The sequence below is a fragment of the Plecotus auritus genome, assembly GCF_963455305.1.
Source record: "Plecotus auritus genome assembly, chromosome: 5".
Lineage (NCBI taxonomy): Eukaryota > Metazoa > Chordata > Mammalia > Chiroptera > Vespertilionidae > Plecotus > Plecotus auritus.
The window spans coordinates 94,911,923-94,939,226 of record NC_137776.1 but is presented as its reverse complement, the minus strand read 5'-3'; the positions used below and the strand labels follow the sequence as shown (position 1 = coordinate 94,939,226).

The 27,304-nt window shown below is 39.0% G+C and overlaps 1 protein-coding gene across 1 annotated transcript in view; it reads left to right on the top strand.

The window, feature by feature from the left end:
• The window catches only part of CNTNAP5 (contactin associated protein family member 5), an 886,665-nt gene that overhangs the window by 717,084 nt on the left and 142,277 nt on the right, over positions 1-27,304 (top strand). The window contains exons 15-18 of the mRNA XM_080671382.1: positions 13,142-13,269; positions 13,445-13,615; positions 18,011-18,229; positions 25,875-26,114. Of these exons, the coding sequence (XP_080527508.1) occupies positions 13,142-13,269; positions 13,445-13,615; positions 18,011-18,229; positions 25,875-26,114 (758 nt within the window). The remainder of the gene's footprint in view (positions 1-13,141; positions 13,270-13,444; positions 13,616-18,010; positions 18,230-25,874; positions 26,115-27,304) is intronic.

Sequence of the window (27,304 nt, the reverse complement as noted above, 5' to 3'; positions counted from 1 at the left end):
TGAATAACAATTTCATAATCAATGATTATTTGCAAAGGAACTTCTCTTCAATTTAGTGATTCAATCTATAGAAATTCTCCATATTGGGTGATTTCTGATACAGCCATTTCAGAGTGATGGACTGCTTGGAGTAGGAAAGAAAGCGGTTGATAGATTCAGCCTAGAGATAGTACAGGCAATTATCATACTGTGTGGGAAATACAAAATCAGACATCCATCTACAGAGATTCAATGGAGGATTATAGATGAATATGAAGGATGATAGTACAGGGATACAGAGGATGGTTCTACAAGGATACAAAGAATGATTGCAGATGAATATGAAGGATGATAGTAGAGGAATACAGAGGATGTTGTACAGAGATACAGAAGGTGGTTATCCAAGGATAGAGAGGATGGTTGTACAGGAATAAAGAGGATGTTTGGAGTGACAAATTGGAAGGCCCAGGTACATGTTCCAAAGTGTGCCTCTTGGGGATGGGCCAAATAAGGAGTTTTCTCACCCAAACCTCACAGTAGTACTAAAGTGAAACTCTCTTAATAGACAAACTTTCTTTTATTTATTTATAAGAACATACAGACATATTTATTTGAATTTCAGTACCTTAGTTATTTGCCTTTTGCTCTTCCTACCCTTTTGTATAAAGTGATATGGCTTAAAACAGGAAGATAAATGGTATAAAGTTTAAATTCTGATAGTGGGTTTAAATGTTTTGCTGTGGATTACTTTTCCCCTGGCTATACAATAGTAGTTAGAAGTGATTATTAGTCTCCAAAAGTTTTCTTTCTATACATTTGCCTTCCACATTTGTCATTGGTAAACTCAGGTCTAATACAGAATCAGGACCTTGACTTCCACAAAGGCCCTTTAGTCTTTTCGCATGAGATTTAATGAGACAGTACAATTAGAAGGATGTTACTGGATATATCCAAAGCGTTGAGGGCTTTGCTGTTTTCTCACATAGGAGTGTATGTGTGTGTGTGTGTGTGTGTATATATATATATATATATATATATATATATATATATATATATATATATATATATATTTTTTTTTTTTTTTTTTAAGGCTCAGTGCACAAATGTGTGCGCCAGTGGGGTCTCTTGGCCTGGACTGTGGGATCAGGCTAAAACCGGCTCTCCGACATTCCCCTAGGGCCATGGTTGGCAAACTGTGGCTCGCGAGCCACATGCGGCTCTTTGGCTCCTTGAGTGTGGCTCTTCCACAAAATACCATGGCCTGTGCGAGTCTATTTTGAAGAAGTGGCGTTAGAAGAAGTTTAAGTTTAAAAAATTGTTTCCATGCCTGTGGTATCTGCTCCTGCATTGAGCATCTGCCCCCTAGTGGTGAGTGTGTGTCATAGCTACCAGCTGGTCAGCTGGTCACTTAGGCTTTTATATATACAGATGCCACCTTTTGATAATCTATTAGGAAAATAACGAATATCAACAATTTAAAACATGTTGTTTCTAGAAAACAAAACATAGCTATGAAATACTCCTTTTTATATGTATAGGAAATAATTAAAGATGTAGACTGAGGCTGCCATTACATCAGTTATCTGTCAAGCTGTAAAATCATACTTTCTCTAAGTTATCTGCGGAGTCACATTATTTAGATAATTGTAAAATTTTGAGCATCAGAAATAGAACTCAAAGTCAATATTAATATTAAAAGGTGCATTTATGTAGTATAGTTATACAACATTTTGGTTTGAACTGTTATCATATACTAAAATATTATAACTCAACTTAAAATAAAATATGAAAGAAAAAAGAATCCAAAAATATGATGATAGTGTAAGGAGCCTCTGGGACAACTTTAAGCATACCAACATCCGAATATTTTGGGTGCCAGGATAAGAGAGAGAGCAAAATATTGAAAACCTATTAGAAGAAATAATGACAAAAAACTTTCCCTACCTGGTGAAAGAAATAGACTTACAAGTCCAGGAAGTTCAGAGAACCCCAAACAAAAGGAATCCAAAGAGGACCACACCAAGACACATCATAATTAAAATGCCAAGGGCAAAAGACAAAGAGAGAATATTGAAAGCAGCAAGAGAAAAATAGTTAGTTACCTACAAGGGAGTATCTATACGACTGTCAGCTGATTTCTCAACAGAAACTATGCAGGCCAGAAGGGAGTGGCAAGAAATATTCAAAGTGATGAACAGCAAGGACCTACAACCAAGATTACTCTACCCAGCAAAGCTATCATTTAGAATTGAAGGTCAGATAAAGAGCTTCACAGACAAGAAAAAGCTAAAGGAGTTCATCACCACCAAACCAGGATTATATGAAATGCTGAAGGGTATTCTATAAAAAGAGGAAGAAGAAGAAAAAGGTAAAGATAAAAATTATGAACAACAAAATAACAACAAATACATACCTACCAACAAGTGAATCTAAAAATCAAGTAAATAAAAAATCTGATGAACAGAATGGACTGATGAATATAATAGAATCAGGGACATAGAAAGAGAGTGGACTGACAATTCTCAGGGGGAAGGGAGTGTGAGGGGTGTGGGAAGAGATTGGACAAAAATCTTACACCTATGGCTGAAGATAGTGGAGGGGGGTAAGGGCATGAGGTGGCGTGGGAAATCAGGTGGAGGGGAGCTATGGGGGGGAAAAAGAGGAACACCTGTAATAATCTGAACAATAAAGATTTATTTAAAAAAATAAATAAAATATGACTTTAGCTTCTGTTTTAATCTTCCTACTTAATACTAAGTGTATGGCATTACTCACCTGACAATAGCAAATCTCTACAAGTGTGCTTACAATTGTCAATTTTGATCCAATCAGTTTAGGTATCTATATTTAATAGTGCATAATGGGAATACTTTTTATGTGTTTTTATTTTAGGAGTCTTTTTTTAACAAAGAGATGCATTATACATATTTATTATGTACTTACTAGAGACCTGATGCATGAAATTCATGAAAGAGTAGGCCTTTCTTACCCCAGCTGCCAGCACCGGCTTCCCTCTGGCACCCGGGACCCGGGCTTCCCTTGTAGCCCCAGCTTCATCTGGAAGGTTGTCTGGAAGGACGTCTGGTCTAATTAGCATGTTATGCATTTATTATTATAGATTTTAAAATTTAAATATTTTAGATTATTTAATTTAAAAAAGTTGCCCTGACCACGTAGCTCAGTTGGTTAGAGCATCATCCCAATATGCCAAGGTTGCAGGTTCCATCCTGGGTCAGGGCACATACAAGACACAACCAATGAATGCATACATAAATGGAACAATGAACTGATGTTTCTCTCTCTCTCTCTTTCTCAAATAAATAAATAAAAATTTTATAAACGAAGCAGTCCTCACGACCACTTGGAATCCCTCACTTCTGCCCCATGTGTGAAATCTTACACACAGATATAATTGTTGGGCATGTAGAGCTCTTCTACTTATAAAAAAATATTCCTATGCATATACCATATTTATTAACATGTAAGTTTATTAATGTTTTACTAAATGTGACATTATATTAAACATATTACTCTGCAACTTACTTTTTTCCACATAAAATATGTCTTGGGAAGCTTTTATTTGGCATAATAAATCATGAAAATGAGTGCATCCTTTCCATTTTAGTGGCTAAAAGGTACCCCATAGCATAGCTGTATCATTACTTATTTTAACATTCCTTTGCAATAAACCTCTTGGTTGTGATTTTTCACAATTAAAAAGAAGTCAATTAACATTTTTGAATCTTGATTTATGCTTTTTTCCCCACTTTTAAAATTGTTATTTTTATTGCACAGATTCCTTGTTTGGAATTGCTAAATTATCCACTTGTGTTCTTTGATAGATGTGTCCAAATTGCTGAAGGGACTTAGGACTTTGTACAGACCCCAGAGAAATCAGTTCCGAAGGGGCTTCCCTGACTCAGGGTAAAGGGATCTCCTCCCACAGAGATAGGCAGAGGATGACATTAGTCACAACCTCTCTTTGCTCAGAGCTTGCTGGAACCCTTAGCAGGTGAGGACAGCGCTGACAGAGCCCTGGTGCTGCTGAGTTCCTCATTTTATCTCCCTGCCTTTGTCATTTGTACCATGCCTGGTGCTGCTTCCAACGTCCACAGCAACTCTCAGCTAACTGCACATAAATGCCAATGTCTGTCTTCTTCCAAAGCGCAGTCTTCATCACTAAGAAGGAAAACGAAGAGGAAGAGGAGAAAAAGGGGGAGAAATGGTTCTATCTTCTTTGCAAATATACTGTATAGGTTTTAGTGAAAACACTGTGAATTAATGCATGTAATATATTTAGAACTCACACAATTGAATTCATATTTAGAACTCACAGTGCATTTTGCTGGAAGCAGTCTCATTGTCTGTAAGGTAAGATGTAATTTATTCCAAGTAATGTTTTATCATGTAATGGAATGATCACGTTCTGGATTTGCCACTTATTAACTATAGATTCTAAATCACTTAGCCACTTTGAGCTTCAGGTTCCTATTTTATAAAATAATAAATTAAGTTATCCCTGGGGATTACTGGCTGAGTTCGCATTAGTTTACACAATGTATTTGGTCCTCAAAATGTGTTAGCCATCATTTCTATTAATCTTTCTATTTTTACAGTATCTTAAATAAATGTAAAAGGCCACATTTATTTACAGAAGTTAAACTAATTTCTATGAAATGTATATAAACATACCTACACTAACACAAGATAATCAAAATAGCGTACCCAAACAGTCAGAGATATCACTCAGCCAATAAACTCTAGATGAAATGACAAAAGAACACTGAAGGCCCCTCTCCCCAAAACTGGGCTGCCCTCTGTGAATTCCCTGGTAAAATCATCATGGAAATGATGGGCCAGTCTGCAATAGCAACCAGCCAGGAGATTGCTTGTAAGTGTGGAACCGAAGAGTGTGTGGACTCCCGGAACTCCTGTCAAGGCGACCCTGTGTAATCTTAGGGAACACAGGCCTGGAAAATGATTGCAAATTGGTAAACTGAAGCCTAATCAATTGAATTGTATCTTGAGTTAAGAAAACTTGTGTGAATGGAAGGGGCATGGTCAGCCTGAGACCCAGGAGAACAGCTCCCAGGCTCAAGGCCTGGTGCTGTTACCCCAGAACTGTCCTGGGAAGATGGAAACTAAATGTGGGAAATGGCAGCTTTCGCTCAGCTCTCAGGTGAGCTACTCTCTGGGAGCAGGACCAGGCCAGGGGGACAGAAGAGCCTGGTGGTTTTAGCAAAAGCTTTGCCATTCAAACTCTGTCCTCTCCACTTGCAAATGATACACCCTGAGAAGTTTGGTCACCTCTCTGAACCTCAGTTTCCTCTCCTGTACAGGCAGGTAATGACTATAACATCATCAGGGGGTTGTTCTGAGGATTAAATAAGATTAGGTGTAAAACGCTATCTTGATGTTTACAGGGGCAGGAAAAGGCAACAGGCAGCTCTTACGCTCAGCTCCAGTGATATGAGGTCCTTGGCTGAATCCCAAAGCCATCAGCAGATTCTAAAAATAGAGGCCCCAAACTCTAGCAGTGCCTCTAACATATGGATCATTTTCTTTAGAATGAACTTCTCTTTGTAAAAGGCAATTGTGGTTTTAAATAATGTTTTATTCACTCTATTATGTTAAGTATTTTGGAATTTGGACCCTACTTATAAAAAATAAAGACCTCTTCAAAGGCTTTAAGCTATGAAAAATGAATTCTGTAAGCTTTACCTCTGTAAGCATGTTTCTGGAAGCAGTGTGGAGAAGAATAAGAATTGAGATTAAAAGCAGAAGAATTGAGATTAAAAGCAGGGAGCCAGGTTAGGTAACCAGACCAAGGCCCAGGATGAGACTCTGAGGCCTCCAAATAAAACTGAGGCCAGGGGCCCTAGCCAGTTTGGCTCACTGGATAGAGCGTCGACCTGGGGACTGAAGGGTCCCAGGTTCAATTCTGGTCAAGGGCATGTACCTTGGTTGCAGGCACATCCCCAGTAGGGGGTGTGCAGGAGGCAGCTGATGGATGTCTCTCTCATCGATGTTTCTAACTCTCTATCCCTCTCCCTTCCTCTCTGTAAAAAATCAATAAAATATATATATTTTTTTAAAAACTGAGGCCAGGGGTTCTTTATAAATCCAAAATTTATAAAGAACTCAAACAACTCAACATTAGAAAAACAAGCAATCCAATTAAAAAATGGGCAAAGGACCTGAATAGACATGTTTCCAACAGATGGCCTATAGACATGAAAAGATGGTAGTCACTAATCATCAGAGAGATGCAAATTAAAACCACAATGAGAAATCATTGCACACCTGTCAGAATGGCTATCATCAATAAATTAGCAAACAAGTGCTCGTGAGGATGTGGAGAAAAGGGAACCCTAGTGCACTGTGGGTGGGAATGCAGACTGGTAAAACCGCTGTGGAAAATAGTGTAACGTTTCATCAAAAAATGAAACTGCCATTTTTAGGAATATATTTGAGGAAACATGAAACACTATGTTCATCGCAGCTCTATTTACAATAACCAAGATCTGAAAACAGCCCAAGTGCCCATCAGTAGATGAGTGGTTTAAAAAGCTGTGGTACGTTTACACAAGGGAATACTATTCAGCCATAAAATATAAGGAAATTTTATCTTTTTCAGCAGCATGGATGGACTTAGAAGGTATTAAGCTAAGTGAAATAAGCCAGTCAGAGAAAAACAAATACCATTTGATTTCATTTATATGTGGAATCTCATTAACAAAATAAACAAAGAGAATAGAAACACACTTATAGATACAGAGAACAGACCAATAGCTGTCAAATGGAAGGGGACTGGAGAAGTTGGGTGAAATAGGCAAAGGGATTAAGCAAGCAAACAAGGAAACAAACAAAAAATCTCATTCACACAGATAAAACAGTATGATGGTTACCAGAAGGAAAAAAGCGTTAGGGGGAAGTGGAAGACAGTAAACATGTATTAATGGTGATAGAAGGAGGCTAGACTTTGGATGGTGAACACACAATGCAATATACAAACTATGTGTTATAGAGTTGTACACCACTGGCTCGGTAGTTCAGTTAAAACATTGTCCTGATACACCAGATTTGTGGGTTAGATTCCTGATCCCCTGATTGGGGCACATACATGAATCAACCAATGAATGCATGAATGAGTGGAACATCTCTCTCTCTCCCCACCCCTACTCCCAGCCCTGCCTTCCTCTCTAAAATCAATCAATGGCTAAAAATAAAAAATAAATATGTAACCTATATAATTTTATTAGCCAATGTAACCCAAATAAAGTCAACAAAAAAGAGAGAGAGGAAAAACAAACAAAACAAAAACTGAGTCCAAAGGGATGAAGAAAGGGCAGTTGAGCTGAGAGACATAAAGAAGGTGAGATGGATGGAAGTTGTTGATCAAGAGTAAGTGAGGAGCCCGTTTGGGTGACTCAGTTGGTTGGAGTATTGTTCCACTAAACAAAAGGATGAGGGTTCAATCCCCAGTCAGTTAACATACCTAGGTGCCTGTTTGATACCTGGGCAGGCAGGCAACCAATCCGTGTTTCTCTCTCACATCAGTGTTCCTCTCTCTCTCTCTCTCTTCCTTTCTTTCTTAAAAATATCCATAAAATATATTGTTGGGTGACGAAAAAAAAAAGTGAGGAAAATATAAGTGATAAAGGCCTGCATGGGTATAGAATTAGCAACTCGGGGCACGGGGCCAGGTCATTCACAGGATTGAGTGACACAGAAAAGCAGGATAGCCAATCCCTGGGAAAAGTAGCAAGTGGAGCAGGTTTGGGCATATCAGTTAGAAATGGCTTCCATTGACATCTAAGGGAGAGCTTAGTAGGCAGTTGAAGAATATATATTTATGGAAAAAAACACACACAAAAAAAACATTGGTGTGTAATAGGAAAGATGGAAACACTGTGAAATGCTGTACCAAAGTGGAGTAAGTTAGAGGTTGACATATTTCATGGACATTAGCAATTCAGTGAGAGAAATTTCCATAGAGTGAAATTTCCATAGAGTGACTATGGTTCTTGGAGGAGGAAAAGGGAGAACACGCTGATCTGGGAGAAAGAATGTGGGCAGTGCCATGGAGACCTTCCATAGCACCTCTGAATGCTTCTTCTTTCATGTTCCAAACACGTCGATCAATTACACCTCCTAAATCTTTATCTGTGGTAGTATTTTATGATCAACTGTATACCCATGAAATCTTGAGAGCCATTTTAATTTCTTAAAAATCAAGAAACATTGGGTAAACTTTGTTTGTATTTATTTATAAGACCTAACTTTGCATTCTCATGTCTACTTGAGATGAGCCCTACAGTTTCAAGTTTCTAAAGTATTTATAGAAGAAATGTAGTTTCTGAGATTTTTAAATTTCTGCCAGAATTGCCTTGTTTTGCTAGGAACTGAAAACAAGATTCCAGCTCTGGTTTGGCTAGTGTAGGGCATGGCTGAACAGATACTCTCTCAGGTGTGGACTTTATATGAACACAGTAAACGCTTGCTCTTTCTTTCTTTCTTTCTTTCTTTCTTTCTTTCTTTCTTTCTTTCTTTCTTTCTTTTCTTTCTTCCTTCCTTCCTTCCTTCCTTCCTTCCTTCCTTCCTTCCTTCCTTCCTTCCTTCCTTTCTTTCTTTCTTTCTTTCTTTCTTTCTTTCTTTCTTTCTTTCTTTCTTTCTTTCTTTTTTTTTTTTTGTCAGCCAAATGACACTTCAGCTCATTTTGAGCTTGTCATTTAATCTCCTAGTTCTCTTTTATCTGGAAATCCTTGGAAGAGAAAAGGGAAATAATTACCTTAGGCAAATTTAGGATAGAATTATAGAATTATTGGCAAGTATAACATGTCCTTTAGACTTGCAGAGTTGCTTATGGGCATCTTACTGCTGGTTTTGCTTTTGAAGCCATAGGCAATGAGGGGCATTGTGTCACACACTTGAGGGAGGTGTGCAGAGTGTCTTGAGACTAATCTACTAAGACTCACACAAGGGCTTCAAAGGGAGCTGAAGTCTGGAGTCTTTTGCATAAATTTCTATGTTTTTCTATCCTATGCATAATGTCTTATTTGTTATTTTTCAGTGACTGAAAGAGAAGATATAAAAAGGAAAAAAACAACTATTTATAGACTCAGTCACCCAAATGACTCTCCTCAAAGAAGCTTACAGAGTAACAGTTCACTAACATCCTATATAATGCAGATTGTCTCCTCAACCAGGAGTTCAATCGGGAGTTCAACCAGGGAGTGGGGCCGGCTGGCCAACCGCCCATGGCCCTTCCCTCCCTCCCCCAGCAGCCTGGCCCGATTGGCCCCAATCAGGGTGGGCTGGCCGGACCACACCTATGCACAAATTCATGCACACGGCCTCTAGTCTATAAATATAAAAGGCTAAGCAACCTTCCGACTGTCTGACCAGTAGCTATGATATGCAATGACCACCAGGGGGCAGACACTCCGACTGGGAGCTATAACACACACTGACCACCAGGGGGCAGACGCCAATGCAGGAGCTGCTGAGCTGCAGTGACTTGGCAGCAGCGGTTCTTAGGTGACACACCGCTGAACCAGAGAGGAGGGAGCCCGATTCTGGGTGCATCACCCAAGAACTGCCCTCTGGGACCCTTCAGGGGATGTCGGAGAGCCGGTTTCGGCCTGATTCCCACAGGCCAGGCCGAGGTACCTCACCTGCCAGAGGAACCCCACTCACTCCACAGATGCCCTTCGAGCCACAGTGCCGCCCCAGGTGAAGCCTGCGGGGAGGGACCACAGGAGGTTGGCTCCTGGGTGTGTCCAGCCATCTCTCCCAGTCCCACCCTACTGGCCACCTTCTAATTAATTTCCTTTGAATGTGCACGAATCTGTGCACCAGGTCACTAGTTGCTTGATAAAAGCAAATGGGAGCATGGGACATCTCACCATATATTAATGATACACTAATGAAACAGAGGCCCCTGTTGTGTCTGCAGTTCTGAATTTGGTAAAATCTCAAGATTCAGACATTCAACTGAGAGGAGACCACATTGACTAATTCTGGGCCATACTTCTGCTCTTGAGAATATTTTTCCCAATTCCTTATCTTAATGTATATATTTTTACTAGGTCACGTGTGTTTCTTGAGACCCACATTCCTAGTGCCCTTAAGGCCTCCACAAGCTGGAATCTGTAGCTGGCCTGGTCATTTATCTTTCAGCAACAGGGGACTTCTTTTCTTATTTTCCTTTAAATATTTTATTTCACATTTTAATTTCAAACTTTACTGGGAATTTCAAACAACTATTTGAGTCCCTACTATGTAATAGCTAGTGTGTTAGTTGACATCATACAAGGAGTGTGTTGAGGAACACTGATTCAGCCCATGCCAGTCTGAGTCAAATGACAATGCTTTTCAATTACAACATAGCCACTTCTGTACTTATAAAATATGTAAGTACCCTGTCACCTTAGGGAGAGCCTTCTATATTCCAAACAAAGACAAAGTCTCTAAAGTGTTTGTTCAAGTAAAACTGGTTCAAAACACCAGTTAATGTGTAGAAAGTAGAATCTACAGCTATAGACTCCCTGACTATTAATAGGCACCACCATAATTCATATAATTTTCTTGTGATTAAAATCCACTACCACCACCACCCTCCAGATATTCTACCTATTGATGCTTTCAAAGGTGTGAATCATGTGCCACTCATGAATCAAATATAATCTTATTCGCAATGTGACCCTAAGAGTATGAATAAATACTCAAAGTCCTTTTGATGCCTAGGTTTCCTGGCACCTGAACATATTTCTCATGTGGTTTATTGGTCAATGTAGTGTTGGTTCCTACCACACTATGGTTTTAAAATTTTTAAATTAATTTCCACGATTTTAAAATTGAGAATATTTGCATTAATATTCCAGGCTAGCCACTGGCCTTATATTCATGAATAACATAATTACTTCTTTACTAGTGGATGTCACTGCCTCCTTTAGACAAAACACCTACTTTCTTCCAGTCTTCCAGTCTTCTTGTCTCTCTTTCTCTCTCTCTCTTTCCCCTGACAGTGAAGTTGTGTGTCAGGTTTCATTTAGCATCTAACACAAAGTCATTTTATTCCTTGTCTGGTCCCTGTAGGCATTTGAATTTGGTTCTGTTTCTATCTCATTAAACAACTTTGGAGAGCAGTTACATTTACTTATATGTTTATTTTAGTTTTATGATCAAAATTGTTTTTGGTAATGTGCATTGCATCATCAAACCTAATATGAGTGCCTTTTCTCTTTTATTTGGAAAATATTTTTATTCTTAGAGTGCTATTTGCATATCCCAATATTTTGACAAAAGGAAATCAAATGGATGTAGACAAGAGGACAGCGTGTAAGGGAGGCAGTAGTTAGCTTTAATGAATTTACCATTTCACCTTGAAACTAAAATGGAGAGAAACAAATCCTATAGAAATACAGAATAATTTGAGAGAGGATGTGAGTTTGGTCTATCTACTTTGACTACTTGCAATTTGCTTTGAAATCTCTTCCTGAAAAGATATCAGAATGTGAAGACTCAAAATTTATCCTGTGTCCAAGTAACATTCAGAGATGTACTTTCAAATGGAAACAGAAGTCTTAGTTCAGATGAAAATTAGTGTTAGTACTCCCATTGTTCAGCATTTCCCATAGATCAGACACCATGCTAAGTGACTATATAATCTCATTTAATCCTCTCTATACCCTGTGATATAGAATATATCTCCATTTTAAAGCTGAGGATACTGGGGAATCTCAGAAATAAAGTGGTTTGCCCAAGCTAATGCAGCTATAATCTCAGGTAAGGCCTGAGACTCCAGAACAAATCTGTCTGCTTTTAAAGCTCTATCCTCAAAATCACTTGTCACACTACTTGGTCCTTGCCATGTTTCCCAAATTATTAATCTGGAATATTAGTTTGTTGTCTCTAAACTCAGAGCTGCAAATGACAATGAAATATACTGTTGGTTTTGAGTGTTTTGTGACTTCTTTGTGGATACGGAGAAAGAACCAATATGAATCTGCGCCTTCATGCTCTTGTTATCAACTGGCTGCATCAGATGCTTCATTCTGAATATTGGAGCAGGTCTCTCTGCCTTTCGAGTTCCTATTACCAGCAAGAGGACCAACCCTGCATTTAACTGAGGCTGTTAGTGGGATGTCCACCCATGTGTGTATGGTTCTCAGACTGCCTCATATGATTCAGTTCCGCTCAGATTAACATATATTTATGATATACTCGTCTAATTATACTTGGCATATATACCAAGTATATGACTATGCCCATGCCCCTACTGTCATGTGACCTTAGACAAGTTTCCTAATATGTCCGAGCCTTAGTTTCCTCATTGCTAAACAGGAAAAATTGCACCAACTGCCATAGGGGTGTTGTGTGGGGAAAATAAACTTATTCCTTAGTATATTGCTGGTTCAAAATATTTATTAATTCAATACCAGTTTCTTACCTACATTTTGTTTTTATTTTCAGTTAAATGGTATGTTCTTATCAGTAGTCCAGAAACACAACTTACAAAGAGAAAAAAATCAATAGCTTAACCCTATTATTTTAAAATTATGTTTTTGTCACAGGGTGACTAGTCAGTTTCCTAGTTGCATAGTTAACAAAGATAAAGCCAGCGTCTCTAACAACCAAGATCTTTAAAACATGGAGCAAAATGAAGAGCAACAAAATGAAGAGTAACTGTAAAGACTTGCCTGTACCTAGAGTTAAAAGGTGACAGAAGCCCCCTAAGCTGTTTGAAACTGTTAGCAGGTGGCTGAAACAAGTCCTTGGGGTGATTCATGTGGGATTTGTGATGCCCATTTCAAGCGAGCTCCTGAGACAGCCAGTCTCTTTATGGAGAGAGGTGACATTTCATGATATATCAGCACTGCACTGGCAGGTGTGTGCTCTCAGCCACAACAAGCGGAAGCAAGCTCTGGAAGGACTTAGGGAAAATGTAAATCTTCTTGTTTGGGGAAGCTGGCCATGGGTTTTGCAATTAGCATTCTAGCCTCTCACACACATTTAGGAGATGAAAGGCCCTCTGTTACCCTCCTCCCTGTCCCATTCTGTTGCAAGTCCCCAAATCACTTTTAAAAATAGGAGTCTTGGGAAAGAGTCCCTAGGTTATCCACATTTTCTCCTATTTTGTCTTTCTCCTATTTTGCAGGACAAATGATACTGGGTTTCTTTCCTTCAAAGACCACTTGCCTGTCACTCAGATAGTTATCACTGATACCAACAGATCAAATTCAGAAGCTGCTTGGAGAATTGGTCCCTTGCGTTGCTATGGCGACCGTGAGTACTAATGAAAAAGCTTTCTTTCTGCACTACATAAGCACAGGCTGTTCAAAATTTTCCCCTTCCCCTCTCCCTGCAGTTCCCCAAGCTTGAGGGTTATCATCCACAAGCCCAGCTTTCTGTACCCCATTTCAGAACAGTCAACCATGCTCAAGGATTTTCTTACTTGCAGGACACTTCTGGAATGCAGTCTCCTTTAACACAGAAGCCTCCTACCTCCACTTTCCCACCTTCCATGCGGAATTCAGTGCTGACATTTCCTTCTATTTTAAAACCACGGCTCTCTCCGGAGTTTTCCTAGAAAACCTTGGCATTACAGACTTCATCCGCCTTGAAATAAGCTGTAAGTCCCTCCTTTATGAATTACTAATGTAATTGGTCAGCAGGAGAAACTTCAGTCTTACCTTTGCCACTGAGTGCCTGTTTGTACCACAACATTAATCTCACTGGTCATCTGTAAAATTAGCAATGGCAATGTCCGGTTCCTTCTAAGGCTTTTTGCATTATTATTACCTATCAGTATTTAATCAATCATTCTCTCACCAAGTTACTGCATTACCCAAAAGTCCATGGCTACCTATGGCAGTGTTCTTGATCTGATCCATGGGTATTTCTTACATAAGACTTAAGCTTCCAAGCCACAGATGTGTTCATTACAATTTCCATGGAAAGCTAAAGTGTTATTTTTCTGCATTCTATTCTTAACTGGGCTCCACTTTTTCTGTACTTTTGCTCTGAAAGTAATTTCCTCACTTATGTCCCACCACTACGAGTGTGTCACTACCCGGTGAGAATCCCCACTGTTCCTCTCCCATTGCACTATGAACTTGGGTATATCACGTGCATTTGATGACAGGATGAATCATTTTTAACATCCTATCTCCTATATACAAGTTATATTTGAAAATAATAATAAAGTTAGATAAAAAACAATAGAAATTCAGATGGTAAGATGTCCTATTATGGAAATTTAATATGTAATCTTGTAAATAAAAATAATCCAGTACAGAAAAAGGACAATATAGTAGATAAATACTTTCCACTTACATTAAATACTTTTTATAGAAAGGGAAAAATTATACCTACTTATTAGTTTGTCTAGTAACAATAATAACATTAAAATTTCTGTTCCTTAGACCTTAATTCTACAAATTTATTAATGACTTCATAAAAATTATTTAAAAAACTATAATCAGGTTTATCCACTTATTTTCTCTCAAATTTATCAAAAGGTACTTTTTATAAATTTTAATTAATTGTTTTTCACATGGGTAATAGAAGTATAAATGTCAGGAACTGTTTTAGACATAAGGATAAGGTTGGTACAGATTCGTAAAAATTCCATTTTATAATAAATTTTAAAAATTGCAATACTTTCCATGTAAATTTTTCAGAATTAAATCTAATAACTTCAAATATCTCTGCAATAAAAAAATAATCCACTAAAATATTTTTGTCAGAAACTTCATTGTAGACTGCTATTCTATTTGGTAAAAATCTAACAGAGTTGCTGAGGATTTGGAACTGCTTGTGCTCTCTTTGTGTGCAGTTTGTGTCTGCACCCTCTGCAGTACTACATATGTGTTTCAACAGATTTTAGTTAAACAATAATAGCACAGTAATTATAAAAGTGAAAACTCAGAACTTGAGTTCTTACCCTTAAAAAATAAATACATACAGGGTGTAACAAAAGAAGGTTTACAGTTGTGAGAATGTGAAACAGTTTATTATTGTATTATTATTTATTAACTATTATATTATTTTTCATACAGACAACTGTAAACCTACTTTTGCTTCACCCTGTGTATGTGAGTCTCCGTGTTCAGGAGTCACCAGTGGATCTGGAGTTCTCTGTATTAATTTCCCTCTTACACATAATATTTTTAAATAGTAAGTAATAAAAAGTGCTCTTGGAGGCTTACATGCACATGATTAAAAATAATACTTACATTAGCATTGGATATAATTTAGAGAACTGTGTTATCATTGATATTTGGAATCACTAGTGCATGGCAATGATGAAAACATCTACTTTCAGCTGTGTGCACTAGTTTTCCAATTTGCTGTACTCAGGGTACCCCTTGATTTCTCATGTGTAGGTGGACTGCTCGCAGGGTCTTGCCCGTATTGTACCCATAACCATGGAGACTCACGCATGTCATTAGGAGGCTCATTTATCTGTGTCCAAATGGATTTGTTCTGTAGCTTGATTGAGGCAATTGACCATATTGCAATAATGTGACCTCATCATATTCCCTTGAAAGCACAAGTAATGTCTTATCCACAGAAACCCGGTATTTAGGAGCTCCAAAAAAAAGGCAAAGAGCCCTGGCCAGAGGGGGTAGCAGCTGCGTTTGTGTGCTTCTCCTGCAAATCACGCGCGGCTGAGTGTTCTTTCTGCAAATGCACACGAGTACAAGGGAAGGGATTCTTTTATTGGCAGTTTTGACTCCAACAGCTGAGACTATCAATGGGAGGAAACCCCTGTCTTTAGTGTGAAATAAGATCCCTGGTACCTAACAGCCTGGAACTGAAAACGTGGAGTTGAGTGCCAACCATTTCATAATGTGAATATAATAACCACAACATAAATTTAATAAAAATTAGGCCCCAAGGCCACTCGATTCATTCCAGCAGCAGCTAATGTCATGGCTTATCATCACACGGTAATGAGCGATGATTTGGTGTTAATTATGTTGCAATGTCCAATTTGTACTTTCTGGTGCTGTATTTTGACTTTTGGGTTGTACAAAAATGTTTTAAATGCAAGTAATATTACATTTGATGAAAATGTAAAATTCATGAGAATTAAGTTATAAACAGCTTGACAATTAGATACTGTTTTTATTCCTATTTTACAAATGAGAACACTGAGCCTGCACAAGATAGAAAATGCCTCAGATCATGGTGGCTCCAGAGTCTACTCTCAAATTTGACTTTAAGGCCTTTAACTTATTACTTCCCTCTAGGTCAAGGCTCACATTTGCCAGAATGCAAAACAATTCAATTTCTCAGTTACATAAAATTTTGCAGATTGGGGTTTCTTACACCAGGATTGGCTTTCTGTTAGGGTTTAAAGCTAAGGAGGGAGAGTACCAGGGTGGTATTTGACCTTTGATAATTCAGGTCTTACAGTTCATGACTTAGTGAAATAAATACCCATGTTCTGTTTTAGGGGTAAAGGAGAGGGGCCATCTCAGGGTGCTGGGAAAGAAGGGACGATTCCAGCTACGTCAAGGGCCTGTCTTTTCCTCAGCCTCAGTGTATTATTTACCTCTCCACTTCCTTCAGATTCAGAAAATTTTTACGTAATAATCTATATATATAAAAGGCTAAGCGACCATCTGACTGTCCGACCGGTAGCTATGATATGTACTGACCACCAGGGGACAGATGCTCAACACAGGAGCTGCTGAGCTGCGGTGACTTGGCAGCGGCAATTCTTGGGTGACACACCCCAGAACCAGAGAGGAGGGAGCCTGATTCCAGGGTGTATCACCCAAGAACCGCCCTCTCACAATCTGAGACCCCTCAGGGGATGTCAGAGAGCTGGTTTTGGCCCAATCTGCACAGGCCAGGGTGAGGGACCTCACCTGCTGGAGGGACTCTGCTCACTCCACAGACGCCCTTTGAGCCACAGCGCCACCCCAGCTGTGGCCAGTGGGGAGGGACCATAAGAGGTTGGCTCCAGGGCGTGTCCAGCCCATCTCGCCCAGTCCCACCCAGCCAGCCACCTTCTGATTAATTTCCTTTCAATGTGAATGAATTCGTGCACAGGGGCACTAGTAGAAAATATAATAGCATACACTCGCCTGAGAAAAAATACAGTGATTGATTCTACTTTTGGAGTCAGATTCTACTTGCTATCTGGGAAACTTAGAGAAAATTATTCACACTGATTTTTTTAACCCATCAAAAGGAAATAAAAATGATGCCTTTCTTAAAGGGTTGTTTTGAGGATGAAATGATAGAAGCTATGGTCAGTGCTTACTACAGAGCCTGGCAGAGCTCACTGTTCCAACTATGCTGTGGCTACTTCTCCTTTTGTTTTTCTTTTCATGGGTCTTTCACCATTGCTACCACCCCAGAACCACCATCATCTTCATACCCTGACTTGAATGCAGATTGATACAGAAGGGCAGAGTCAGGGAAGGGGCCCAGAGTGGGGGGCGGGGGGAGCTTGTGTTTCACCCCAAGCACCAGCACTTGCAACTATGTCTTCTTGGAGAAGACACTTCAACTTTCTGAGTCTCTCTCTCTCTCTATTTTTAATCCTAGTAATAGGGTGAATCCTCATATCACATGTATTAATATCATAACATGGAAAGAACACTAGATATTTCAGGTGGTGGGTCTTCTCCTTGCAGGAGCAGAGCTGCCTAGCTAACCCAGTATCGATGGATTTCTGGGAGAAAATAGTCAGAGCCAGAATAGACACAGGAGACCCAGAACCTTGGCACAAATGCATATTTATCAGATTAACATTGGTGTCCCAGGTCCCTAAGCTATTACCTGAATTCTCACAATCAGGACCAACTGGGCCAAAATGAGAGCTTGATGCTTAGTGCTTGGTAGATATTACTACTAATGGTAATTTTAATAATGCAGGGTTTCAATGAAGGCCTCTTTACCTGGCTATTGACATACGACCCTGTATGCCATTCATTCATGACATTATTGTGCCCTAAACACACTGACAACTCCCTTCATTTCTACCTGTTTCCCTTTCTGGTTTCAGCTCCTTCTGAGATTACTTTTGCAATTGATGTTGGGAACGGCCCCATAGAGCTCGTAGTCCAGTCTCCTTCTCCTCTGAATGACAACCAATGGCATTACGTTCGGGCCGAGAGGAACCTCAAGGTGACCTCGCTGCAGGTGGACAGCCTCCCAAGGATGAGCAGGGAGACTTCGGAGGAGGGCCACTTTCGACTGCAGCTGAACAGCCAGCTGTTTGTAGGTAGGGGACATCTTAAGTCACCCTTCACGCTAAAAACCCTAAAAAACTACTCTGTGACCAGGCCCAAGGGAAACTGCTTTTATTTGGACCTGAGAAATTATTAAAATGTGTCATAAAACATTTATAATGGTAAATTTTATTATACAAATTCGTTCTTGCTTGCTTCATTAGCCACAGCAATAAAAGATTATGCCACCCCATAGCAAATTTTAAGGTGATCTCAGACTCTTTTTGTACCTTTTCTCCTTGCAGATATGACCTTCAGCTATCCAGGGGCCCCTATTATTTTTCATTTATGATTCTATTATGCCCTTAGAAAAAGAATAGATCAGCTACTTACCCCTTAGTGGCGCTGGCTCCAAGTCAGTGGGCCACACTCCCCCTTTCGGCTGATACCTAATTCCTAAGAATTATCACTAACAGTGTAATAAAATATACTGACCCTCTGAAATGGATTTCTGTTATTAGTGACATGGGGAAGGAACTGTTAGTTTTTAAACAAGGGGCTTCTTTGATCCTCCTGAAATCACATCCTTGGATGGCTGCCTTACTCTTGCACAGAAAAGCAGTCCTGGTCCCCAGCAAATGACTCTGCTGCTCATTCCCTCCATGAGACTCAAAATCAGGGTTTAGACAACTGGTTCATCTGAACCAGCTGCCACTGCTGGTCACAGGACTGGGAAGGCTCAGACATTATTCACTGACCCATTCATTCCTTCATTCCTTCCTTCCTTCCTTCCTTCCTTCCTTCCTTCCTTCCTTCCTTCCTTCCTTCATTCATTCATTTCAGTCGCCGAGCACATAAAATATGTCAGGATCTTTTTGGATGGTGGAGATTGGTAGGCAAGTTGTGTAATGACATTACTTTCAGAACACACAGTGGTGTGTTGTGTGTGTGTGTGTGTGTGTGTGTGTGTGTGTGTGTGTGTGTGTGAGAGAGAGAGAGAGAGAGAGAGAGAGAGAGAGAGAGAGAGAAGTGGGGGAGAGAGAGAGAGATAGAAAGGGAGAGAGAGAATGAGGGAAAGTGAGAGAGAAATTTTAGCTACGTTAGTTCAGGTAGAAAAGGTCAGGTCAGACTTATAGCTATAATTTAGAAATGACTTTTTATAAGAATGTTGAGCAGGCACATAATGCTTTAAAGTATAAAATAGAACTGTAAATGTTGGGGATATTATAATATTATCAAAGCCAAGAAGCTGTTCTTCTTTAAAACTTGAAGTTTATATGCTTAGAACAATTATATAAATAGGTTCCAAATGTGGGCACTCTACAGGATTTCATTTTCTTTCATTTTTCTTATTTAAACAACTATCACAGTACATCGCCTTCTTGTTAGTAACAAGATCCCATCAGCAATCAATGGGTTTTTATTAGCTTCCTTTAAATTTGGGTCTGTACAATTTTTAACTCTGAGGGAAGCAGTCACTAAAAGCACATAAGGTGAAAAAAAAGTAACAAAATATGTAATATTTTATTTTCTCAACAGGAATCATTCTTCATCTGTCATGTTTTTCATTTCTGACAGAAGTTAAGATATAAGTGATTAAAATTGTATGGTTATAAGGTATTTACTTAATTAATAACCTACTTAAATGATATAATTTACTATTAAAATATTTTTAAAATTTATATGTTTTAATTCTATTTAAACATCACATTTTATTTTTCTGAAGAAGTCTGTTAGTCATCAAGATTTAATGTGTTTCTTTTTGAAATCAATTCAAGTAGCTTGCAATTTTCATAAATTATATTCATGCCAAAGTTTAATTTATCTTCAGGCAGTATTTATGAATCTTTCAGGCTAAAATGTGCATATAAAGATGGAATAATTTTTGATGCTTTCATGAAAATTTCATGTAGCTATGAAATTATCATATGTCCTGAATATGTGATAACTGTCTGCAAGCCAACAGGGAAAAGAAGGCAGCAGTGCTTCACGGCAGGTTTTCTCCAGACGTTCTGATTAAATTGATCACAAAGACAGTGAGCTGTGAGTGGATGGGTCTGGAGGAGAGATCTGGCTCGAGGTGGAGCCAAGGTCAGCTGTGGTGAGAGCACCTGCTTCTATGTTTCTCTCCAATAAATTCCATCTCAAATGTTACTCAGCTTTATTGAATTTGTCTTAATGCACTTGAAGAAAAATGCTGTTGAAAGCCATTTTAGTTTGTCGGTTTGAATTTTGTTGTTTCGTGTTCAGTGATACATTCATTTAGAAATATCAGGAGGCTGAAAATGCTGAAGTTGCAATATTTCTATTTTTATAATTGAGTGGTTCATAAAAAGAGCAAAAACTAAAATAAAACAAACAAAAAGCATGTTCTACTTAGTTATAGCAGCCAAAATGCAGAATCGCATTCCCTACCATTTAGAAATGTAGAGACACTGGATATTGTTATTTATTAGGCAGAAAAATATAGCATTAGTGTGTCTGTCTTTCCTGGGATAGATTGAGTGTGGCACTACTTAAATATTAATTCGATTGTGTCTGACCAGATACCTTTAGCCATTGAACTAGTTTTCAGTCAAAACAGAGCATGGTTCAGAATTGCATCGCTGGTCTCACTGCTTGTTCCTGAGTGCTTCCTGAGCAGGAGAGACTGGTTGAATGTTATAATATTGGACACCCCTACTCTCAGAATGTGGAAAGCTGGAGTGCTGCTACATTAGTCAGATATGCTTGATTCCCATAACTAATGTTTTCAGTTCAGACTTTTATCTCCATGATAGTTATATTTACAGCCAAGCGATTTTGCTGGTCACCTTACTTTAACAGAGTAGGAGAAAATTTATAACAGGTGGCCTCTGAAATGCCTGCTGCATGCCTGGACTTCCATCTTCAGCACTCTTGGAGGTCTCATCCATCAGCTTTGCTGTTTCCTGCTAATGTGCCAGTCACTATGAGAATGAGGCAGGAGAAGCCCAAGAACTGTCACCACAGCAAACAGTGAAGCGAGGAGATCTGGGTATGGATCCGGATGAACTGCTGACTGGCCATGGGGCCTTGGTAGGAAAACAATAGCCTAAGTATGCTCATTCTCCTTACTCTCAGAATGAGAACAAACAGGCTGGGAACTGATTTTTTTTCACATTTGAGGATCTGCTATTACCACACACCTATGAGGAATGGCATCTTTATCCTTGTGCCATGTGTATGCAGCAGCAAGGAAAAGTCTCATTCTCCACAAATCTAACACCCCATTATTCCAGACGTGCTGAAATTAGAGAGTTGGCATTTCGTAAAGGTGTTGGCCTGTGAGTCTCATTTTTGTGTGGCTTTACTTCCTTCTTATTTTTTTGGTCTTTCATGGAACTTCCCCTCACCCCCCGCCTTTTTTATCTGTACCAAAACAAACTAAAGTTACTCCAACATATAACTCCTGGGGAAAATTCTATACTGACTTGATAAATCATAAAGTTGCAGAGATCCCAAAATGCTACTCTTGCTTCCCCACTGGCAGGGAATTAAAATTCCTGTTTTCAGGTGAACCGTGTCGAATGTGGTGAGGGCACACAAGAGAAATGGAGGCCCCTGTACGTGTGCTCAGGAGGGCAGGGTTTGAGCTGCGTCTCTGGAAGCAGTGAGCATTTGAACAGATGCCACATGGAGGTTTTCTAAGAGGCTGAAATGATGAGAGTCACATTTTGAAGAGTTCATTCATACTTAGTCCAAGGAAGCAGCATCACAATGAACACTCTTAATACTAACAGCCAACTGAGGAGTTTCATGTAAAAGTGCTTCTAGTGAGGCCAGCTGATGGAGTAAGTTGTCAGGAGGAGTGATATGAAAGCAAGAGGATAAATACACATGTGTACATTACTTGGTAAGAAGAAACCATGGAAGACACCAGGGGAAGGAAGGGAAAATTCACTTAGTGGCAGTGCTGACCCAAATTGTCTAATCAAATAGTTCAATTTAGGATTTTAAGGATGTGAAGGTATATAGGCTTTGAAGATTAAGAGGTCTCAGTCTGACTCCTGGCTATGCTATGTTAAATCTGTTTTCATCTTGACTCTGGCCAAAGCAATGTCTTTGACATTAAGTTTTCTCAATTATGTAAATGTGAATAATATAGATAATACCTTTTACCCACATTGAGTATTTGATGAGTTCATTATAAAGTTTCTGGCATATAGCAAACATGTTTGATTGTTTTTAGAATCACAGGCATTGTTCTGATTCTCAAAGGTCTTGCAGATTAAATATGACCCTCAATTAAATGATTTTCAGTAGCTTTAAGGATAATGCTACATTTGTGATGTTGTTTTACTTTCAACCTTGTGTAAACTCTAGACAAGATGAAGACAAGTAAAGATAACAGTATACAGGAGCATGTGAAAATAAAATGAGTGCAGGGGCCAGGAAGGCCTTGTGAATGATTGAAGTGACCCTGGTGGGGATGTGGCCAAGTGGTGAGTGCACACATGCCCTCTCTTAGTGCAGCTGAGTCTTGGTGTGCAGGAAAGCAAGTTCATTGTCAACAGATCTCCTAAAATTTTTAAAATAGTTTTGTTTTTAAAAAAATGGGAAAAATTAAAATAGAGTGGGCAAGAAGTATGTGAACTAAGGAATGCACGTATATGAGTGTAAGTGTGTGTGTTTGTGATGGTCCGGATGAAGGAGGGGAACCATGGAGTGCAGGGGGGAAATTGCCACACAACATAAATTCAAAGTACACAAGGAGGTCCAAAGTCAAGATGGGCCATGGAACACTGGGGAGCCATTAGCAAGCAGCTCAGATGCCTGATGCCCTGAAGTCACAACAGGAAGATAGAGAGATAAGTGCAGACTAGATCTTTCATGGTATATCAGCTGTGCTAATGTTTTGAGTTTGATTTTCTGCAATAACTACTCTGAAGGGTATCTAACAGGACTGACAGAATGAAATTTTTACATGTGGTTGATCTTTCCTATTGCAAAACAACTAGTGGAACAAAAGAGTCAGGGTTGACACTGGGAAGAATAGTTAGGCAGTTGTTGCTGGGATTCAACTGGAATGTGCTCTGAGTGTGGAAAGAAGCAGATGGGCCCAGAGGAACCTGGGAGAGCAGATCCACAGGGCTGGATGGGGGAGAAGGGCTGTGAGAGAGGAGGAGGGAAGACTGGCTGCATTTCTGCACAGTATTTAAATTTCACAAAGAGTCACACCTCCAGCACAACTGTACACATAGTAGGTAATGTCAAAAGTGCAGTGTGCTGACAACCTGAAAGGGCCTAGGTATGTGGGTGGGGAACACCTTTTCAGAATTATTCTATACTGAGTCTACATCCGAGGGTGGGCAAAAGTAGGTTTACAGTTGTGAGGACGTGACAAACAGAGTTTCTTCTTCTATTATTATTTATTAATGATTGTATTATTTTCCATATGAAAACCTGTAAGCTTACATTTGCCAACCTCTGTATTACTTCTCCATAAAGAATAAAGGAGTCTAACCTCTAGTTTTTCTTCCCTCATAGAGAATAAAAAGCAGTCAGGTAAAAACTGAAGTTTAGTTCATTTGCCATTTAGTTCATAGTCCTTTGTGTCATCGTGTTTTGTCAGCATGTGGGATTGAGCTGATTCCCTTGTCTTGGGTTATTCTCACCATGCTCTCTCTGTCTCAACTTCAAGGGGTGCATGTCTGCCAGAGAAACCACCACAGCCACCTTTTCCATTTATAAACTTGTAGACTGAGTCACATGCAAAAAAAAAATGGGCAATAGATCCTGCATACTCTACCTCTGCTAAAGAAAAATAGCACTAACAAGACATATGAAGAGTTATTTAAATCCATCACAGGGAGTGACTACAAAATGAGGAAAAATAGAACAAAACATTGAACTGCCTAAGTCCTGTCCTCTTTATTCTACACAATCTCCAGGAAAGAAAGAATGAACCTTCCTCTATGATCTGCTGTATTTACAATTGATTTATTTTGTGGTTAAAGGAGATTTACTCACTAAAATTGAGACAGACAAGAGAATGCAATTTGGGTTTGACCTCCCGGCCAACATGGGTATCACTTACCAGAACTGAAAATACAGTGGAGTTTTATTATTCCTTCAGGATAAGAGACTAGATTAATCCTTTAGGAACATTCTGTCTTTAAGTGCAGATAGTGACTGACATACATATATTTGCATGTCTGATGACCTGGTGTGGTTCAGGGAAGGACGAATTCTCCCTGCTTCTACCTTATATCGCCACCATCCCCACTTCCAATTATTTGCTTGTCCACCCTGCCAAGCAAACTGATGCCAGAAAATTTTACATTACATATTTATTTCTTTAACATACCCAGCTTTGTTTCTTGTTGAACATGTATATTCCCACATTTGGAATTCATATCTGTACCCACCTTAGTGTGAATATATTTTTATCTGGTCATTTGCCAGACCAAGATTTAATGAGGTTGCAATATGAAGGACTAGAAATAAATGAGGCTCAGAAAGCAGAGTTGACTTACACAGAAATAAATGGCATCCAGGCTTTGTTCTCCAACACACCTTCTCCTCTCCAGTAGTACTCCATGTACACCTGGAAGACCTGAGTGCCCTCCAACTACTTCTATGCATGGAGTTGAGCCCAAAGCATTGCATTTAGAATGGAATTTAGGTTCTTTAATGCCAGACATAAGTTTTCTCTGGGACCTTCCAGAATTCTCAACACAAAATAAATATCTGCTGATGGGATTTAGCTTAATTTTTTTTCCTTTTGGTTTCTCAAATGACATATTTCCGATATTAGAGGTTTAGGCTAATAGAATCCTGGATTTCAAATAGTAACAAAACATTCTGTATCTTCTTTGATTCACTGTTGATAGATAATTTGCAATGAGCATTGTGGATGTCTCTGAAACCTTCGAGATATGCCCTCAGCTAAAAGTTGGATTCTTTTCTGTATTCCAGCAGAAGAAATTTGTCATCCAAATAACAATTTGAGTGTAATCTCTGAGATCAATATGTATATACCATTGTGAGGGTTCAAGAGAAGGGGTAACAAAGAGCAGTGATTGAGGATGTACTATATCTTCACTAAGCTTTACTATAGACACATGAAATAGACTTATTCTTATTTTACAGACCAGTGGGGGGTTCATGTGAGTCAGTGGTGGATCACCTAGCAACATGGAGTTGGACTCCATGTCTGTCTTGTCCTAAAGTCCACCCTCTTTCTAGCCCATTGTGCTGCACCCATAAGCACTGCAATGCTTTTGCAGTTTCTAACTCCAGGAGCCTAATAGCTCACTTCTAACTTTGCCAGAGGCACAATTTCCCTCTGTGTGTTCCATTTCAGAGAAATGTCTGCAGTAGACTACAAACACATTTTATTTCATTTGCAAGGAGCATGACAAGTTTTTATCTTGAAGGTTCTACCTTAAATATGTACAGTATAGGATTCCACATGAAATATAACTATTTAAAAACAAATTTTGGGTGTGTGTGCATGGGAGTGGGAGGGTGGGAGGAGTGTTGCTCCCAGCCTGAAAAGGCATGCATTTCCCCTAGACTCTTTAAATTTCTAATTCTCTATGGAAACTTCAATGAAAAATTTCACCATAGCATCACAACAGAACAATAGTTGACTGTTATGAATGCCAAAATTAAACTTAAAAAATCTGAACCCTGTGATACCTTATTTTTTTTCTTTTGTTTTTCATCACTTAGGAGGAACATCATCAAAACAGAAAGGCTTTCTAGGATGCATACGCTCCTTACACTTGAATGGGCAGAAACTGGATCTGGAGGAGCGTGCCAAGGTCACATCTGGAGTCCGACCAGGATGCCCAGGCCATTGCAGTAGTTATGGCAGCATCTGCCATAATGGGGGCAAGTGTGTGGAGAAGCGCAGTGGATACTTCTGCGATTGCACCAATTCACCATATGAAGGGCCCTTTTGCAAAAAAGGTACACTAGTCATGTTTGTTTTTCAATGTACCATGTAGTAGTAACTATAGCCTATGGCCAAGTCATATTATTCCTTCATCATGCAGAATCCTCAATCCATCATTTAGTCTTCCTCATTTTTTCTCTTTTAAGAGACTCTGCATATCTCCTCAACATAATTACATAGAGTCATGACATTGTGTATAGACCCTGACAGTGAAATTGTACTAAATGGATAGTAATAAGGCAAATAGGCTCGCTATGGCCAAGAGTCAGCTGAGCACTGGGAAAGGTTGACTCTCACTTATGTTGGGTCACTGAATCATGAAGGGTGCACTGAACTTACCAGTTCCAATTATCCAATCCATAATATAATTAAAGACTCATAGCCCAGCCACATGGCCCAGTCAGAGTACATATTTGGGTTGTGGGCTCGATCCCCAGTGTGGGGTGTGCTGATCAATGATTCCCTTTCATCATTGATGTTTCTTTCTCTCACTCCCACTCTCCTCCTCTCTGAAATCAATAAAACATATTTTTTAAAAAAAAATAAAGACTCATAGAATTTAGCCCTGGAGGAACCTTATAGACCCTTAAGCAATTCTAAGTAATTTTTACAATAGGACTAGTAGAGGTAAGTTAGTAAAATCAGAATCTTGTATTTAATAAAATCTCCGTATTCTACAGGTGACATAATTGGGGTTTGAGTCTTTAAAAGTCCTCATGCAACAGGAGGTAAGGGAGGCTGGGAGAAGGTCAAGGGGGAAAAAAAGGAGATATATGTACTACTACATGTGATACTTTAAACAATAAAAATATTTAAAAAATAAAAATAAATAAAAGTCCTCCACAGATACTCATATCTAGTTCATCAGGGAACTGAAGATAGAACAAAGGAGTCAAAATTCCAGTCCTGATGCTTTACAACATCTCCTCTGAATTTTATTAATTAATTGCATTGACAAAAGCTAAGCATGATGGATACACACCTTAGACAAGAAATGGCAGTCATGATGTAAATTATCTAGATAAATTCAAGGTAACACTACAAAATGTAAAATCTCATTTTTTTCATTGTAAATACGTAAGCATTTTTTAAATAGAATGATGAAAAATTTGGTCAACTATCCGTCTTTGCATAATGTTTAAGCTTATTTTATTGATAAAATATTTGTTGAGTAAATAATAAAAAACAATTTTTCAAGCGCACC